Raw genomic sequence first — 18,568 nt, 5'->3', positions numbered from 1 at the left:
TCTCTTAAATGTATATAGTATGCATACTGTAATAGTATTATTAATAGCATATTTTCTATGTAGGGTTAGGGCTCTGTTTGGTATATGCTAGTATACTACTTTTAGTTCGAACAGAACACATTCAAAACAGAATATGTCAGGGCACTCCAGTCAAAATAATATATTACTTCTGCTTTATTCATCACGCTGGAATTGGAAAGTCGAGTCAAGCATTGCATTGTGGGAAACAGTATCTTAGGCAGTGCATTCTGTTATGTGTACTGTACATGTTGTAGCCTAGAATAGATTATCCAGACATCTCTTTTAAAATGTGCATACCTTACAGTGCATACTACACATGCTTAAGTGTAGTATTCACTGTATAAGGGTAGTATGTGTTGTATGTAGTGTAGTATGCACTGTAATAGTGTAGTATGTAGTGTAGTATGCACTATAATAGTGTAGTTTGTGTTGTATGTAGTGTAGTATGCACTGTAATAGTGTAGTATGCATTGTATAGTATGTGTTGTGTGTAGTGTAGTATGCACTGTAATAGTGTAGTATGTAGTGTAGTATGCACTGTAATAGTGTAGTATGTAGTGTAGTATGCACTGTAATAGTGTAGTATGTGTAGTATGTAGTGTAGTATGCACTGTAATAGTGTAGTATGTGTTGTATGTAGTGTAGTATGCATTGTATAGTATGTGTTGTGTGTAGTGTAGTATGCACTGTAATAGTGTAGTATGTAGTGTAATGGTGTAGTATGTGTTGTATGTAGTGTAGTAAGCAATGTAATAGCTTTTACTCATATCTGAGTATTGAATATGTCTCTTCTCAGTCTTTCATTAATGTGAATACTAAATTCCCAAGCCTTTTAATATACTAATATAGATTTAATATAGACTGGTTTGGTTGATCCAATACAGCAGTTAAAAAAAAGAAGAAGAAGTAATTTTTAGGAGAATGTAAAGCACAAGAAAATGTACAAATAAACGCTAGGCTGGGTGCTGAGAAGATAAAGCATTTATTTATTCATTTCAAAAGCAGTTTATTAAGATCTATTACTTGTGTAAAGATGAAGCTGGTTATCATATCATGTTACTATAAATATATCAGTATTTCATTGTTTTCATATATAGGCAGTACAGAGAAATTAAAATCATTGCAACCCTTATCAACCGAGCTGTCAAAATCTTTATCATGACCTTTATTATATTGTCAGTACATTAGTGTTATCCGGCAAAGTTATGAAATCACATGTCATTTAATAAAATAAGCATAAACTATGCATTTAGATCTGTACACCTGCATTTAATAAACACATTTCTCTGAAAAAATAAAGCTTTATGTTAATGAGTATGGGTTTTACCCACAGGCTTTTTATATGTCCAATATTATAAATGCATTATAAATATTTTACATTGTCTAATTTCCATTTAGATGCATAAAGTGCGTATTTCATTTGTTTGGGGTTAACTGGTTTGTACTTAACTATTATTTTGCAAGGTGAAATCTGCCTGGTTTGAACAATCAGTTTGTTATTTTATATAATTAGTATCAGAAATTGGATTATCTAAGCATTCTAAGGAAATTCTTTGGAGTATTTTTGAGTAATATGGAATATAAACTTGGTTGTCACAATAAATATATATATATTTTTAGAATGCACAAAACCTGTGTACTACAGACAAAACAAAATATGAGTAAGAGAAATAAGCTTCAGATAAATACATGATTGACTACAATCAAAATGTATACATACATACATACACTCTGAGAGAAGTTTGTAAAAAAAAGGGTACTTTCTCTATTGATTTTTCTCTGGTGTTTTGAATTATGTAGTGTAGTATGCACTGTAATAGTGTAGTACTGTATGTAGTGCAGTATCCACTGTAATGGTGTAGTATGTGTTGTATATAGCATAGTATGCACTGTAATAGTGTGGTATGCAGTGTAGTATGCACTGTAATAGTGTAGTATGCAGCGTAATATGCACTGTAATAGTGTAGTATGCACTGCAATAGTGTAGTATGTAGTGTAGTATGCACTGTAATAGTGTAGTACGCACTGTAATAGTGTAGTATGCAGTGTAGTATGCACTGTAATAGTGTAGTATGCACTAATAGTGTAGTATGCACTGTAATAGTGTAGTATGTAGTGTAGTATGCACTGTAATGCTGCAGTATGTGTTGTATGTAGTGTAGTATGCACTGTAATGCTGTAGTATGCGTTGTATGCAGTGTAGTATGCACTGTAATAGTATAGTATGCACTGTAATAGTGTAGTATGCACTGTAATGCTGCAGTATGTGTTGTATGTAGTGTAGTATGCACTGTAATGATGTAGTATGTGTTGTATGTAGTGTAGTATGCACTGTACTGGAGTGGTATGTGTTGTCTCTAGTGTAGGATTGAAGGAAATGCCCTTAAACTTAACGGAAAAGGTTTTTGTACGGAGTTTGTTGCTTGCCAAAAAAGAGCAAGAATTAATAACAGATGCACAACTCAGTAACAATCTGTATGTAAGAATAAGCAAACCTCATATTTGTTGCTTCAGTGTTATATATATATATTCCTTGGTGGATGATTTCAGTGAAATAAAGAATCAACAACAGGCACCCTCCCACTTGACAGAACTCTCTATGGATGCCCACGGTAAAGCTTATTTGGCATCTATACACATATATACACATGCGTGCATTCTGCTTTTCACATGGATCTTGTAGACACACACACATTCATGCTTATATCACAAATAATGTAAAAGGGACAGTAAAAGAAGTACAAACAGCTTTAAAACAAACATACACTTTCTGCGCTTTCTTGGATTGCCTGTAAATGTGACTTTGTTACACTCAAGTGAAGACTTTCAGTATCCAGAAGAGCAGAAGAGAGGCGATCAGCAGCGCGGGAGAGTGAGGACCCCTGGTGGCGGAGCTGGGCATGTTCACGTCACCGGTCAGTTTGAGGCACGAGGCGGTCGAAGTGGCATTGCAGCACTCCAAGTAGCAGGTAGTAACAGAGGTTGAACAAACCGGCATCTTTCTGCAATCGTCACTGCAACCTGCTTGCCAGCTCTCTATGCTGCCAGATGTTGTCTTTTTTAGCTAAAAAAAATGAGACAATGAATATGTTTCGATTTAACATGAGCATTTAGCATCAGAGCAGATCCTTTAACTGAATATCACATGGTTTAAAGTCAACATTAAAATTTACCCTATTTACTGTCTTAAAGGGGACCTATTATGCCTTTTACAAAGTCTTGATGTTGTTTTCAGGCTCTAACAGGTTTTCATGACTGAATGTTGATTATTTTTCCCCATATTCTCCATTGTTGCAGCTCCTCTCTTCCCAGTCTGTCAGTAACGCTCTGTTTAGTTCCTGTCTCTATGAAGCTCCTCCTTCTGAAAAGCACACTGTGCTCTGATTGGTCGGCTGGAGCAGTGTGTTGTGATTGATCGAGCGCTTCGAGCGTGTTTGGGAAATGTCCCGTCCAGGGTTTCCATTGTCCGGTAATTACACCGGACAATGGCCGGAAAAAAAATGAAATGTCCGACAAAATTAAATCTCTCCGGTCAAATTGTCCGATTAAAATTGCCTAATAATCCCGCCCCCCTAACACAATCTGAATTTGAGAATAAGCCTAAAATGTATAAAGCAAAAATACACCGACCTTTGGCTATGTTATAAAGGAACAGGCTCTACCGTTTGAAAGTTATTAAACATTATTACACATGGCTTGGTTGAATTCCAATGTGGAATGCGGTCTGTTATTTCTTGATATCAGACCGCTGCGAAGCACTAGCGGCGCCAGGATTTTGATTGTAGGTGGGCCTCCAGAAAACTGGATGGGCCAGTTAAAATAAGCCAAAAAATAAAAAATAAAATAAAAACGGGTTCCCCTTCATCTCCGTTTCAGCGCTTTTCTGGACACTGAGGACAGTGACTCAGTAGCCTACCTGAATTTAATAAATAAATAAAAAAAAATAAAAAAACTTAAACAGGATTTTTTTTTGTTGCTTTTTTAATACAACTACAATTTCATTTAATTTATTGTTTAATAAAATTATAGGCCTATTATTTTTAGTTTATTAACAGCAACAACAGCTGTAAAGATGAAGTTGACGATCGCCATCTCCTTATGAACGCGCCTATAGAGAGAAATGCACATCATGGATTACATAATCAGAGAGTAGCCTTTCGTTTTAAATTGTTAAAAAGACATTTCAAGCTTTCTTAAGATATATTTCATGTCTGTGAGGCCTACGCTGAGTTTCGTTAAGTTAGGATGAGATGCGCTCCCGTTCACGAGCAATGCAAGTGACCGCGCGGGCGCCTGCATGATTAGTCCTATCGTCTGCTATATTTGCTGCTTATTTATTAAATACAGGCAATTAGTTGATAAAAAAATTATTAAAATTAAGATACAATTTATACAAAACGAAATTCACTTCAAACAAGTAATAAAAACTCGTTGAGTGTTTTAGCGCAATTTTCTGACCTCATGGGATCACAACAAGTAAATCTTTTCCTGGATTTTTTTTGTGCGTTCCCGAGATTAGACCTTCCTTAACATAATGCCGAAAACCCGAAGTCTCTAGGTGGTCTGGTTGAGGAGTAGATAGAAGTGCAAGATTGGTGCGCACAGACAGAACATAAATCATGAGTTAACAATCGCAATTTTGTCCGGTGGAAAATTGCGCTAAAAAGTCTTTCTACAAAACCAAACTTAATGAAGTGGTCAAAATCATGTCTGACCCGCTCCATGTCTCTCGATATTGCGCATCCTATCCTACTCGTGCGGTTCACTTTTCATAATCAACATAAAATAAAAAACAACATTATAATATTTTAACAAATATTAAACTAAATTAGCTTATTTAATGGCTACAACACGTATAGTAGACCTAGACTCTTTATTTGTACAAATTGCTGCACATTCTTTTTATTCAGAATTTTGCACACATAAGTTGAAAGGCATTTGTTTGTGCATGCATAGCAAAACATATCTGCAACATTTATCAAGTTCACTGATAATTATGCGCGCATTTATTAATGATTATCTTAATGAATAATGAAGCAAGGACGAACCATATAAACTGCGTTGTTTGTTTAGAATGAAATGGATCGCAAATAGATCCGAATGAAGAAACGTACAAAAACATAGTAGAAAATGGGTCTCGAGTGTTCCTGCAGAAAGGGGGTTCTCGCTGCAGAATCGGATCAAGACGAAGCAGCGAAGTCGCCTAACAAGGTTACGCGGCTTATGCGCATTGCAGGTTGTGGAGAGACACTGGGAAGTTTGCTTGAGTAAAAACAATAGGCTTCAGATATTCTATGTGGGGAAGGGGGATTGGTTTGTTAAACTGTTGATTGACGCCAATCGGACATTCATGTTTTTTTCCGTTTTTTTATTTGAAAGTTAGGCTAATAAACATGTTGCATTCGGCCTGATTATGTCATTTTTTAAGTTACATAGCCTTCCTCCAGTTTTCCTCAACTTGACTAATTAAGAGGCGATATTTGACCGGCATATCATCAAAATGTCCGGAAAACGAAACCTCTGCCGGTCACTTTGACCGGCACCATTTTTTTCTAGCGAAAACTATGGTCCCGTCCCTTACCATAACCACCAGTTTCAACACACTACTAACTAACTCAACCAGACCCCGCCCCTTTATTCTGCGAATATTGTGATGTGTTCGTTCCCGGAAGAAAACTCAAGACTACAATGGAGGCATTTCAGGGAGTTCAATAACAGTGACACTGATATAGAGAATAACTGGAGCTTTACAGAGCTTTTTCATGCTCAAACAGAAACATTGCACACTACAGACCAATGAACATGGAGAAAAGCATAATAGGTGCTCTTTAAAACATGCTGAAGACCTTAATGACATTCACCACACAAAACCTTTTCAGAATATGGTGGCAAAATTATCCTGGACGAGCCCCCACTTATTTTATCAGCCTCCTCATACGGACAGACTCTTAGAGGGGAAGACAACTGCTTTAAATGTTCAAGTTCTTTAATGTCAGGTGGATTCTGATTGGCCGAAAATGTTTTAATCGTTCATCAGCTGGAAAAACGATTCCAACGATGTTGTTACCGTATGTCATTGTTAGAGCTGTTGTGTGGGTTCCCTACACTGAAAAAATATTCTTTGGACCAAAGAACAGCCAATTTTATTAAAACAAATTATAAATATTAGTTTAAATAAAATGAATGTTAGTCAAATGTAACGGAAATTTTAAATTTTGCCACTGCTACAAGCTCGCCAGTTCCCTCAACTCTCCGTTCACAATCACCGGACTTCTAATCATGCTCACCTGTCACCGTTTAACCATTATCCAGAACTATACTTAAGCACCACCTCCCCACACTCAGTTGTCTGGTCTCGTCTGTAACTAGCTAGTAAAGGACTTACCTGAATGACTTACCAGTTGTTGCAGATTCACCTCGAACCAAGTGTATCCGCAATTCCGCACATTGGCCGCTGCGAGAAACTGGAACAAATTTCCCCTCATAACTGCTTATCACCAGGGATTATAACCATCTTTGCAGCTCTAGCTCGCTGTGTATGATGACTCCATGGGATTAGAAAACCTTGTTCAATGCTCCATTCGTGGATCATTATGTATCAGCACTGCAATCTCGCTGCCAAGCCACACAAACTGCCCTACAGGACCAGTAGACAAACTTGTTTCATCTTTCACCATATCGCCTATCACACCATTACAGTGCATATCCCTAAATCACTTGTGTCTATACTGTAGATCTGGAAGCCACCTCCTACCTGAATGTAACCTTGCGACCTCCTTGTCCAGCGGTGAGTGTTATCCAATCGCTACCTATTATCACTGCCCCACTTAATTCCACTGTAACAGTGACCAGTGCTCACCTTTCCATTACAGTCAAGGCCCATGTTGACTCCATGACTTCATCTCTGAACAACTCCTCTGTCAATTCAACATCCAGAAATCCCCTGCCCCTTGGTCGAGGCATCAAAACTCACCATACCCCTACCCTCACTCTCCACATTGGATATACTCATGTAGAGGAGATCTCGCTGTTGGTTCTGGAGGGCTCAACTGGGACACACTTGGCTTAAGATTAACTCTCCTCAAATATCTTGGACCACTGGTGAGGTTCTGGCCTCAAATAAGAAATTCTTCCTTGACGGTCTTCAACTTCCCAATAAGTCCCTAAAACCTTTGTGGGTGCACACACCGTACCTCTCAATGCCACTATGGTGGAGAGCCCTTGAAGTGAGAGTAAGATGGCCATTCCAGCCGAGTACCAGACATTCTAAACATGATGCTAAACTACCACCTCACCGATCATGGGACTGATCTTCAATCGACAGCCGAGTGCATTTTTGCCCAAAGGTAAAATCTATCTGCTTTCCATCCCGGGACAGAAGCCATGGAGGAGTATGTAGAAGAGGCTATTTGCCAGGGCTACATCTGCCCTTCTACCTCCTCTGCCACTTCCAGAGGCTTGCGGCTATGTATTGATTATCGAGTACTCAACCAACACACCATCTAGTACCGATGCTCTCTTTCCCTGGTTCCTGCAACCCTCAAGAATCTTAGAGGGTCCAAGATCTTCACCAAGCTGGATCTGCGTAGTGCGTACAACCTCATCCAGATAATAAAACCCACTGGGCACTACGAGTAATGCCGTACCGGTTAATGCCGTACGGGCTAGTCAGCTCACCCTCGGTATTCCTGGGATTTATGAATGAGGTGTTTCGGGAGTACCTCCATCGCGTCATGAAGATCTACATCAATGACATCCTGATCAACTCCCGGAATGAGACTGGCCATCATCTCTAAGTTACGCAGGTCCTCCAAAAGCTTTGGGAAAACATACCTCAAACTTGAGAAGTGTGAATTTCATCGACCCTCTATTCAGTTCCTCGGATACGTCATCAATGCAGTCGGAGTGCAGATGGACCAGGGGAGGTTAGAAACTGGCCTATTCCCTCCACAGTAAAAGAACTACAGCGCTTCATTGAATTCGCCAACTTCTACAGAAGCTTCATCTCCAACTTCAGCAAAATTGCCTCTCCATTAACCTCCCAAGCCTCTGTTCTGGACAGCAGCAGCCACAACCACCTTCCAATGGCTGAAGGAAGCATTCACCACCACACTTACGCTCGTCCACCCTGACACAGAGCATTTGATTGTGGTTGGATGAGAATTATAAACATATACCATTGCGACACCCTATTGGATTGTACGCAATCCATCGTGTACATCGTCTGCTTCTAAAGTTTGACTTTTTGGCGGTTTTGAATTTGATTGGGTGGGTGGACAAAATTTGGGCTGGTTTGGGTACAGTTCGGCGGTTTTCAAACATCTACATATTAAAGTCTAATTGATTTAAAAACTAAACTAAAGTGTGCATGTAGTACATAAAATCAGTCATCATGACATTACTAAACACACACGCCCATGCAGAGTCAGCTGGTGTTGGTGTTGACGTCACCGACGAGCACGCACTTTTAGCCAATCAGCGATCAGCAGGCAGATGCAATTTAGCGCGATAAGTTGTAGCTGTATATTCAAGTGATCGCTAATGCCAAAGGGACATACTATACAGTAAGTTGTATCTACAGTAAAGAGTGAGATAGTGAGCAACTCTAAAAACGTACACATGTGGTGGGAGATGACTCGATGGTGAATATAACTCTGAGAGGAGAGCACAGTTGAATGACTTGAATTGAAATCGAATATGGACGACTCCTGTCCATGGTCATGTGCACACTGGCCTAACCTTACCAGACATCTGCAACTTTTACACTGTCCAGACTGCATGCACTCTACTTGTTCCTGACAGCTGCTGAAAAAGGTTTGAATCAACAATGAATCAGTTTTGACTGCTAAATTCTGTGTTATGTTCTGCAATGTGTACTTCCGAGGGTTGAAGTCATCGGTTAATTTCTTGATTGTAGTTTTGACAGTGTCCAACTGGACATTTTAGTCATATTTGCTAATTCTCCTTAATTATTGCCCTGTTTAGATCTGTTTTCCTGGGAAATGTATTTATTTTTTATTTTATTTTATCATCTCAGGAAGTTCATCGGTTGGTACAGGGATGTCCCATTTGTGCCATCTCTATATCTCCCAGATACCTGCTGGAGGGAAAGCTTCTAAACCTGGGAGTAGATTTCATCTCTATCAGTCCGGGTCCTTCACATGCATTCTAATGGTAGTAGATCTATTCGCTAAGGCCTGCAACCTTCGAGGCACTTTTCCACCAAGTCTTCAGAAACTACGGCCTACCTGAAGATATAATTTCCGATCGAGGTCCCCAGTTTATCTCAAGATTGTGGAAGTCATTCTTCAAACTTCTAGGTGTGTCAGTGAGTTTAAGATGATCACCTGGTCAGGTGAGCCATTGGAGGTTCCAGCTGTTGTCCACTGGTTTAAGGAGAGGGAGAGGGTCTGGGACTCAGCTCACGTCCATCTGCAATGGGCAGTCCGACATCATAAGAACCAGGCCGACACCAGAAGATCCAAGACACCTGCATACCAACCTGAGCAAAAGGTCTGGCTTTCCACCAGGGACATCCGCCTTTGGCTGCCTTGTTACGTTCCTGTTTGCTTTTATAGTTGAAGTAGTTTTATAGTTGAAGACTTTTTTATTTTATATTTTCATCTTTTTATATTTTCATCTGTATTATTATTCTTTATTAATATTCATAATCAGTTGTATTATTTTATGGAGTTTTAAATGCATGTGTTTGAATGTATACTATAGACAGGATCACATGTCAGACAGGGAGGGGATCTGGGAGAATGTAACATGTTCAACATTCAAAAATGACACTTAAATAGCAATAAAAAAATAAAAATAAAAAAAGCATATCATGAAATTACTAAATTTAAAAATCTTTTAAAAAGAAAAAGATGATTAAGGTATCTAAACCTAACTAAGAATTTTATTAAACATTAAATTATGAAATAAATATAAAGATAGGTTTTAAAAAATTTTTTTTTACCATGCAGTAATCCTGACCAACGGGACACAGCATGCTGGTACTGATGGGTTTGTAGCACGCTGGCCCATCACACTTGATAGTATGACACTTCTTGCCCTTTTGGAAATAAAGAAATCAAGCAAAAGTCAGAAACTGGCAGAAAATGTTTATTTGTGCCCTACAGTGACAAATGGCTATGTGTGTTCTTACATTGTTTGCTTGGGTGGTTGGACCCGTGGCCTTTGTGGTTGTTGTAGTGGTAGTGGATGTTGTTGCAGCTATTGAAGGCATGTAATAAAACAGTCAATATTAAAATGCGACCATATATCTGAGATAATAAGACAGAGTTTGAGGTTACCTGTCGTACTGAGTGAACTGGTCAAGGCAAGCAGAGTGTCGTTGAGGCAACTTTTTTGTGTTGCGTTGCAACATTTCCAAGAGCAATTACCGAGAGCCGAGTTCCCGCAGGACACACCACATGAGGCACTGCACTTGACAGAGTAACTTGTGTTCTGAGTCATTATCTGAAGCACAACAGAGCAAGGTGTAACTCTTTAAATCATTACAAGTTCATGAGCACATGATTCGCATTATTTAATTTCCACTGGAGGTTCCCATCTGCACGGTGGACTGACCTCACAGAAATTATAGCAGGGTTTCATCGTGGCATTCATGAACTTGACGTAACAATCCGTAGTGCAATCAAATACTGGACAGGACATCTTTATGGGAGGAACAAAGTTTCAATTCAAGATTTACATTTTAAGCATTTAAGCTGCTATTGAGGTGGGATACGGGTAAGGCTAGGACTGGTTAGGTGCTATATGGGTAGGTTTAAGGGTGGGTAAAGGGGAAAGGGATGGTCAACAGTGTAATTGTAGATGTAATTACAGGCAGGTATTTTAAAAAAATAAGTACAATATTTAAACTTGTTTCACAATAATTGCACTGTATCAAGTGATGACTTAAAATGTTAATAGTTAAATACGCTTAAAGTGCCCCTATTATGTTTTTTGGGATATTCCCTTTCATGTAGTGTGTAATAGAGCAGCTGTTTGTGAATGTAAAAGGTCTGCAAAGTTTCAAAGATGGAGTTTTTGTCTCCCAAAAGAAAGAAGTGATTCTGAACTAAAACGAGTCGTCAGTAATTCCAGTCTCACTTCTGCTGAACCCACACAGGTTTGTAACTAATTTGCATAATTCCAGTATATAGTCTTGATTGGCTGAACAGCATCTCTTAGCCCCGCCTTCAAACACTGTAATTTATCTGAGACTGGAGGAAGAGTTTGGTTCGTGTTGTTCATGTCCAGAAGACGCTGTTTTCTGCTGCTAAAGCAAGTCCACTTTGATGAGATTGATACGGTAAATCCCACGCCATCATTACTGTTCGTATCACTGTGTATCAAGAGCTTAGATTCAGATATGATAATGAGCGTTTGGTTTCTGACCAATCACAGCAGACTGACCAGTCTGACCAATCAGATCAGAGCAGCTCTCAGAGAGGCGGGGTTTAGAGAGACTGAATCTTTCAGCGTTTCAGACACTGTGAGAAAAGAGCTGATGCTGCAGTGGATTTTATGAGAAAATTAAAGTGTTTTTTGACCTTGGATACATGTAATACTGTTGCAGGAGACTCAAAAACAAAATCAGGAGCCTTTAAAATAGCATAATATGGGCACTTTAATATAAAGTGTAACTTAAGCATTCTATGTCCAGCACTCACCAAAGAGTAATTTCCTGTTACTGATGATAAATTATCTGAAAATATTGACAAATAAACAAGTTAAACATGGTATCTATACATGAAAGACAACGTGAGTATGACAGAAAGAAAGAATACCTGTGTTCATATTAGTACTGCCCATTGTGGAAACAGTTATATCGGCAGAAGAAGTGCTCTGTGTGATGTTAATGTATGCAGAGTCTGATGTGGACATATCTGACATCTGGCCTGTTGAAGTGGTGGAGTTCGAGTCCTCGGGAGGCATTGATAGAGTTACAGATTCTGCAGTTGCATCTGCTGTCGGTACGGCTGTGACAGGCTCAAGTTCGGTTACATTCTCTGGCCACACTTTAGAGAGCAGACTCATTTGCAATAATAGAAAAAACAGGAAGCCTGTTGGACAAACAGATGAAGGACAGAAAATATCTGTGACAACTATAGAGCATTTACTGGATTTGCATGTGTGGTTAAATGTAACTTGTCCAGCCGAGAAATGCATGGAAAAACATGCACACTAGAAGCACGAGCATAAATTATTAAAGCGTTTTTTTGTTTTTTTTTTGCAGTTGTTTTTTGTACAATTTACACAGTTCCATTGGCATGTTAAATAAAACCATTTATTAACCACAAATCAAATCACATAAAATATCTATTTACAATAACATGATGAAATGGTTTAACAACAAACCTGTTTTTGAAGACCTCACATTCTTGCTTTTCTCGATTTCTCCCAACGCCATCTGAAGGCATGAAAACATGTTTGTCATTTAGTTATGATGCAAAACAGCAAGAACATTGTTATGTTTATGGATGTTGGTGTTTTTTGAAGATTAAATCAAATTCATTTGACATGTTTAATGAGTCCAGCAACCAACGAAAAGCATGGCGAGTATCAGTACTAGAAAATTCCCTTTGCCTGTAAATAAATCACTGACGGTGGTTTGCATCCATGACGTTGGAGATATATTTCACCGAGAGCTATGCAAACGTGGCCTGTGGTGATTGTCGATGCTTAACCTCCCATGACCTCGGCACATGATGTTCTGCTTTGATCTGCAATGGGCCATGTCAATCTCTTCTTGTACAGTCAAACCAAAAGTGAGGATAGCAAAATACAGTAAACTGTGACATATTATACCCAAATATTCTTCATACAGAGACTACCAGTAAAATGTATTCAAATTTGGGAGCAAAAATGATTCAGAGTCTTTGACCTGATCATGTTTTGCTGAAGTGTGTTTTCTTTAATTGCTAATGCTCTTTTTACACACAGACTGAACACAATTAAGCATTGCTTGGTCACTGGTTGAGCTAAACTGGTATTATCTAACTGTGTAGTTAAATTTAACAGCTGACAGATATTCAACATAATTCATGTGTGAGACAGTCTAACAGAAGGACGGACAAAACCAGTGAAATATCAACTGAGTTTTGCTCATATTTTATTACCATTTTCTAAACTATGGCGAATAAACTGTGATAATGTGAGAAATGTTGAAGGTGTCTGAATACATTTTGGTTTGACTGTAGATGTCATTTGATTAGCCGAAACAGAGGCGCACTGATTCAGTTTCCACAGGCGCACATACAGTATTTGAATTTGAATGTTACATCACAGGAATCGCAATCCAGGGTTCAGTGTCTCTGCCAAACACACGGGTTCACAGTTACAGATGTTCCCTTGCATCGAGGCCGCTTGCCCTCACACAATTAACAACTTGTTTGTTCTGGGCGAATCCCCCGGGTGTAAGTGCAAAGCACGGCTTGTTACTCCGTTCCCCGTGAGACAGTGAACAACCCCTTCAGGAAACTACCCTGGAAACCATGTCTTGTGTGAAAACATTGGTTCCACCAAATTATGACTTTTTCTTTCTATCCCACTGTAGCATGTTTTGGATGACTTTGAACATCTGTCTGCATTTCTCCTCATCTAGTTGTCTAATAAACCTGGCATTGTATATTTCCAGTATTGTGGTCTCTTTGATGAATTGCTTTTGTTGCTGTTTTGTAAGTTGCTTTGGATAAAAGTGCCAGTGACACTTTATTTTAAAGTGACGTAGTTACACGTTACTACATGTACTGACTACAGTAATAACAGTAAATGATGCATAATTACAAGCAACTAACCCTAGACTAAATCTTAACCTTATCTCTATAGTAAGTACATGTTGTTAATTAATATTACTTAGTACTTATGTAAGTATAATGTAACTACGTCACCTTACAATAAAGTGTAACCAGTGTCAGCGAAATGCATAATAAAAAATTCAGATGCACTGAAAAACTGACATTTTTTTGCTGTAGGATTCGGCAAGTAACGCACTGAATTAAAGGTGAGATTATGAAATAAAACATACTCCAATAATTTTTTTTTTTTTTTTTTACAGTGTGGCTGAACTACATATATATATATATATATATTATCCTGTACTTCCCAATGATTTGATATACTTGTAAAGGCAAGGCAAGTTTATTTATATAGCACACTTCATACACAATGGTAATTCAAAGTGATTTACATAGAAGACATTTAAATAATCAAAATAAATAAAAACAAAAAAGGCAAGAAATCTCAGCCTACATTCACAGCAGCACTTTATTTATCCTCTTCTCCATGTACATACTACGTACTTATTATAGTAATTACAATAACTGGGTAATAACTAGGCACTAACCCTGAACCTAAAGTAAACTTAAAATAAAGTGCAACCTAGTTCTCAACTTAATCCACACATGTAATATTAATCATCCGCCACATGCAGCATGTTGGGTCTTGATGAATTCTAGACTCATGAAAACACCTGTTTGAAAACATGGCAACCTTCAATACACAACAGCATCTCCAGCCAGAGCAGATCCAGCTAAACCTACAGCTGCATCCAAAACTATATTTACACTTCAGCAACATCTGAATACGTATATTGGGAAATAATGCTTACCTTCACTGTACAGTGGGAAAGCACGAATTAGACTGGAGTTGTTAACAGCTGTGGATAAAGTTAAGTGTGCCAATATGATCCTCTACCCCTTCCCCTCTCTCTCACTCTCTCTCTCACTCTCTCTCTCTGTTGCTATGTGCTCCTCCAGCCCGATGACATCAGAGGGAAGGTTTCCTAATTAGTGGAAACTGATGGGATTGGTCTGATGACCATGTGTTTATACTAGGATGATGGGGTGTGTCATTACTGAAATGATGCATTCAACTTTATATAAAATTATTCGTTATGTACAGCTTTGAATTCAAGATCTCGACTGGCAGTTTAACTTCTGTAAATGCACCGTGTCAGATTATTTGTATAGCCTTTTGATAATATTAACAATATTAATTTAACTTATCTAAATAGTAGTTCATATAATACATAACCAGTCAAAAGTTATATTTGTTTCTCAGGATCTTAAAAACACGGTGTAGACAGATATAAAATATGCCTACATAAGAATTCCTTTACAAAACTGACATTTGATTTTAAAGTGTTAAAAATGAAATGCAAAAACAGTTCAAATGAAATTTGATTTGAATAGTCAAACACACAAAAAAAAAAATCAGCTTTTAACACAACTCAGGTTCACTTAAGTTAATAAGAATAAATTGCATCACTTAAAAAAAAACTGTATAGTAGTTAAAATAGTAGTTCTTAGTTATCTGGGAGGTATGAAAAAAATAGTAGTTATTGATTAGCTAATAGTGAACTACCTCATTCAACTGAGCGCTATTAATAACTAATTTGTTAATCAGAGTTTCTTGTTAGTTAATAGTTACTAGAGTCTTAATAGTGGATTACTCATTTGTTCCTGTGTAGTTATTCATTAATGATGGAACAGTATTCCACTAGTTTGATATCATCAATCCGTGACGTCAGATTTTGGCCTAGGTTCAGATTTTTTTTTTTTTTAGGATTCTCAACATTTGTCTCAGACAGCCAAAATCGTACAGCGTGAACCCGTCTTTAGTTCTAGTTCGTTCATTAGTTGTCTTGGTTTCTAATTAGTCATCACATTGTTTCCTGTTCGGTTGATTACCTTCCTTATGTATTTAAGCCTTCAGTCTTCCTCAGCTCTGGGTCTTTTGTTGAAGGTGTTTCAAACAAGTATGTGGTCCAATCAAGCAAGGAAAACCAATGAAAGTATTGAAAACTTGTATATTTTAAAGTGTAATAAGTTAATCAAACGGATTGTAACCATCATCCGCAAATCTGAAGAACGACAAAATTACCATTCATCACGGGTTACTCACAAATTACCATTCACAGGTCATTTGAATCAAAGAAACTGAAATTCCCCTCCACCTCATCTGTTGTGTACAGTTGCAGTTTACAGCTCTTTGTTCAGTAGTAACATTAACTCACTGCATATTTGAGTCTGGAGATCTGTATTTGGGGCAGGTTGAGAGGAGTGGAAACTGTGGCATGTCACAAAGATGTAAGACGGACTTTGAAGTTGATTTCAGCAGGTGAAATCAAGACTTTCCCCAGACAATACCCCTTTGTAGTGGCGTGTATCACAAAAATGCAGAGCACTAGCTTGAGACACAGAAGGATTGTGGGTGCTCAGATGCCAAACATGGATTTCTAGGATTTTCTAGAATTTACAGTTTAGTTTAGACACAATCACTTTTCTAATCCATGCTGTACTGTGTTTTTATGGAGGTTGGGAACTGAAATGCAAGTTTAGTTTAGTATCCATGATCAAAAGTGTCTCTGAAAGCACAACTGATGGCAAACCGAAAGGGAGTCAAGTTTTAGCAATAAATGCTGTATGATTTTAGGCCTAGAAAAGCAAGATATCCAAGTTACTAAAACCACTGGTAGTCAAAGTCTCTATGCAAAGCTGATGTTCTACTATTAAGCTACAACAACAAAAACAACAAGAAACTGAAAGTGTGTCAAGACAAATCTGAATGTTAGTAGCACACAGATCAAAATGGTTTGAAGATTAGTTTGAATTCTGATGATTAATTAAACCTTTGTTTATTTGATTATGCTGTACTATGGTCAGGTACATCATTAAAACAATTCAAGCAACAGTAAGTGGTGTAATTATGAATGTTTCCTGCAAAAACTTTTTAATCTTTGAACAGTTGAAAATAATTTTGCTCTCATTCTATTACATTCTACAAAAGACACACACACAAAACCCCCCACTGATTCTGAAACCTTGCTCTTGGCCAAACATTAGAAGATATGCAGACTTCTCAGTCTCTTGATGAGGATTGGCATGGTAACAAAAGATCATTTACCAATTCCCTTTTCCTGAAGATATCTATTGTTACTTGAAGATAACTATAGGTACCAAGCTTTTGCACCTGCTGTTGCCAGCCAGATGGTTGGGTTAGTATGAGACTTCATTCTAGAGCTGAAAAGATGTTGAATTAAGGATCTAGACATTTATGTCCTTAAACTCTAGATACTACAGGCTCATAAGTCCTTACCTCAATCTGCTTGTGCTTGCAATTACATCATTCTCTATAGAGCACAGCTGATTGATTGCCGTGTATTGGTAGCTAATGGGCTCTCTGCTCAACAATGAAATTCTTATTGTTTGCTGTAGCAATTTGCAGCGGGCTTTCATAAACCCTCCACCTTCCCCCGCCTATGATTGTACAGCAGTAGCGGCAGCATGTCTTGCTTGCTTATAGCAGCAATAACAGCAGCAGAAGCAATAACCAACAGGAGCAGCAGCAGAAATAACCAACAACAGCAGAAGCAATAACCAACAGGAACAGCAGCAGAAATAACCAACAACAGCAGCAGCAATAACAGTAGCAGCAGCAGCATCAATAACAGCAGCAGCAGCAATAACAGCAGCAGCAGCAATAACAGCAGCAGCACAAACAGTAGCAGCAGCAATAACAGTAGCAGCAGCAGCATTAACAGTAGCAGCAGCAATAACAGCAGCAGCAGCAGCAGCAGCATTAACAGCAGCAGCAAAAACAGTAGCAGCAGCAGCAGCAATAACAGTAGCAGCAATAACAGTAGCAGTAGCAAAAACAGTAGCACCAGCTGCAATAACAGCAGCAGCAGCAAAAAACAGTAGCAGCAGCAGCAATAACAGCAGCAGCAATAGCAGCAGCAATAACAGCAGCAATAGCAGCAAAAACAGTAGCAGCAGCAATAACAGTAGCAGCAGCAGCAGCATTAACAGTAGCAGCACCAATAACAGCAGCAACAGCAGCAGCAGTAGCATTAACAGCAGCAGCAAAAACAGTAGCAGCAGCAGCAGCAGCAGCAATAATAGTAGCAGCAATAACAGTAGCAGTAGCAAAAACAGTAGCAGCAGCAGCAAAACCAGCTGCAATAACAGCAGCAGGAGCAAAAAACAGCAGCAGCAGCAGCAATAACAGCAGCAGCAAAAACAGCAGCAGCAATAACAGTAGCAGCAGCAATAACATCAGCAGCAGCAATAACAACAGCAGCAGCAAAAACAGTAGCAGCAGCAGCAATAACAGCAGCAGCAGCAATAACAGCAGCAGCAGCAGCAATAACAGTAGCAGCAGCAGCAATAACAGTAGCAGCAATAACAGCAGCAGCAATAACAGTAACAGTAGCAGCAGCAGCAATAACAGTAGCAGCAATAACAGCAGCAGCAGCAGCAGCAGCAGCAATAACAGTAGCAGCAGCAATAACAGCAGCAGCAGCAGCAGCAGCAATAACAAAAGGAGCAGCAGCAAAAACAGTAGCAGCAATAACAGCAGCAGCAGCAATAACAACAGCAGCAGCAGCAAAAACAGTAGCAGCAGCAGCAGCAATAACAGCAGCAGCAATAACAGCTGCAATAACAGCAGCAATAACAGCTGCAATAACAGCAGCAGCAGCAGCAATAACAGCAGCAGCAAAAACAGTAGCAGCAGTAGCAGCAATAACAGTAGCAGCAGCAATAAC

At 38.7% G+C, this 18,568-nt stretch overlaps 1 protein-coding gene across 1 annotated transcript; it reads right to left on the bottom strand.

Annotated features, from left to right (window-relative positions):
- Positions 1–985: 985 nt before the first annotated feature.
- Positions 986–14,765, bottom strand: LOC311067897 (uncharacterized protein). Its single transcript, XM_084090043.1, has 9 exons — positions 14,630–14,765; positions 12,379–12,430; positions 11,808–12,083; positions 11,691–11,725; positions 10,603–10,689; positions 10,326–10,491; positions 10,178–10,245; positions 9,989–10,084; positions 986–3,085 (listed from the first exon to the last, which is right to left on the bottom strand). Exons 2-9 carry the CDS (start codon positions 12,428–12,430, stop codon positions 2,834–2,836), a joined length of 1,032 nt encoding a protein of 343 aa, XP_083946169.1. The 5' UTR covers positions 14,630–14,765; the 3' UTR covers positions 986–2,833.
- Between the last annotated feature and the right edge of the window lie 3,803 nt (positions 14,766–18,568).

Source organism: Abramis brama (assembly GCF_963993115.1).
Source record: "Abramis brama genome assembly, chromosome: 17".
Lineage (NCBI taxonomy): Eukaryota > Metazoa > Chordata > Actinopteri > Cypriniformes > Leuciscidae > Abramis > Abramis brama.
This window is presented reverse-complemented; position numbering and strand designations above follow the sequence as displayed.

Excerpts from the sequence above, each read along its gene's own strand:
- LOC311067897 (XM_084090043.1), bottom strand. The coding sequence starts at position 12,430 with ATGGCGTTGGGAGAAATCGAGAAAAGCAAGAATGTGAGGTCTTCAAAA. Across the intron at positions 12,084-12,378 it reads TGTGAGGTCTTCAAAAACAG|GCTTCCTGTTTTTTCTATTA; the intron begins GTTTGTTGTTAA and ends TTTGTCCAACAG. Across the intron at positions 10,246-10,325 it reads CAGTTCACTCAGTACGACAG|CTGCAACAACATCCACTACC; the intron begins GTAACCTCAAAC and ends TGCCTTCAATAG.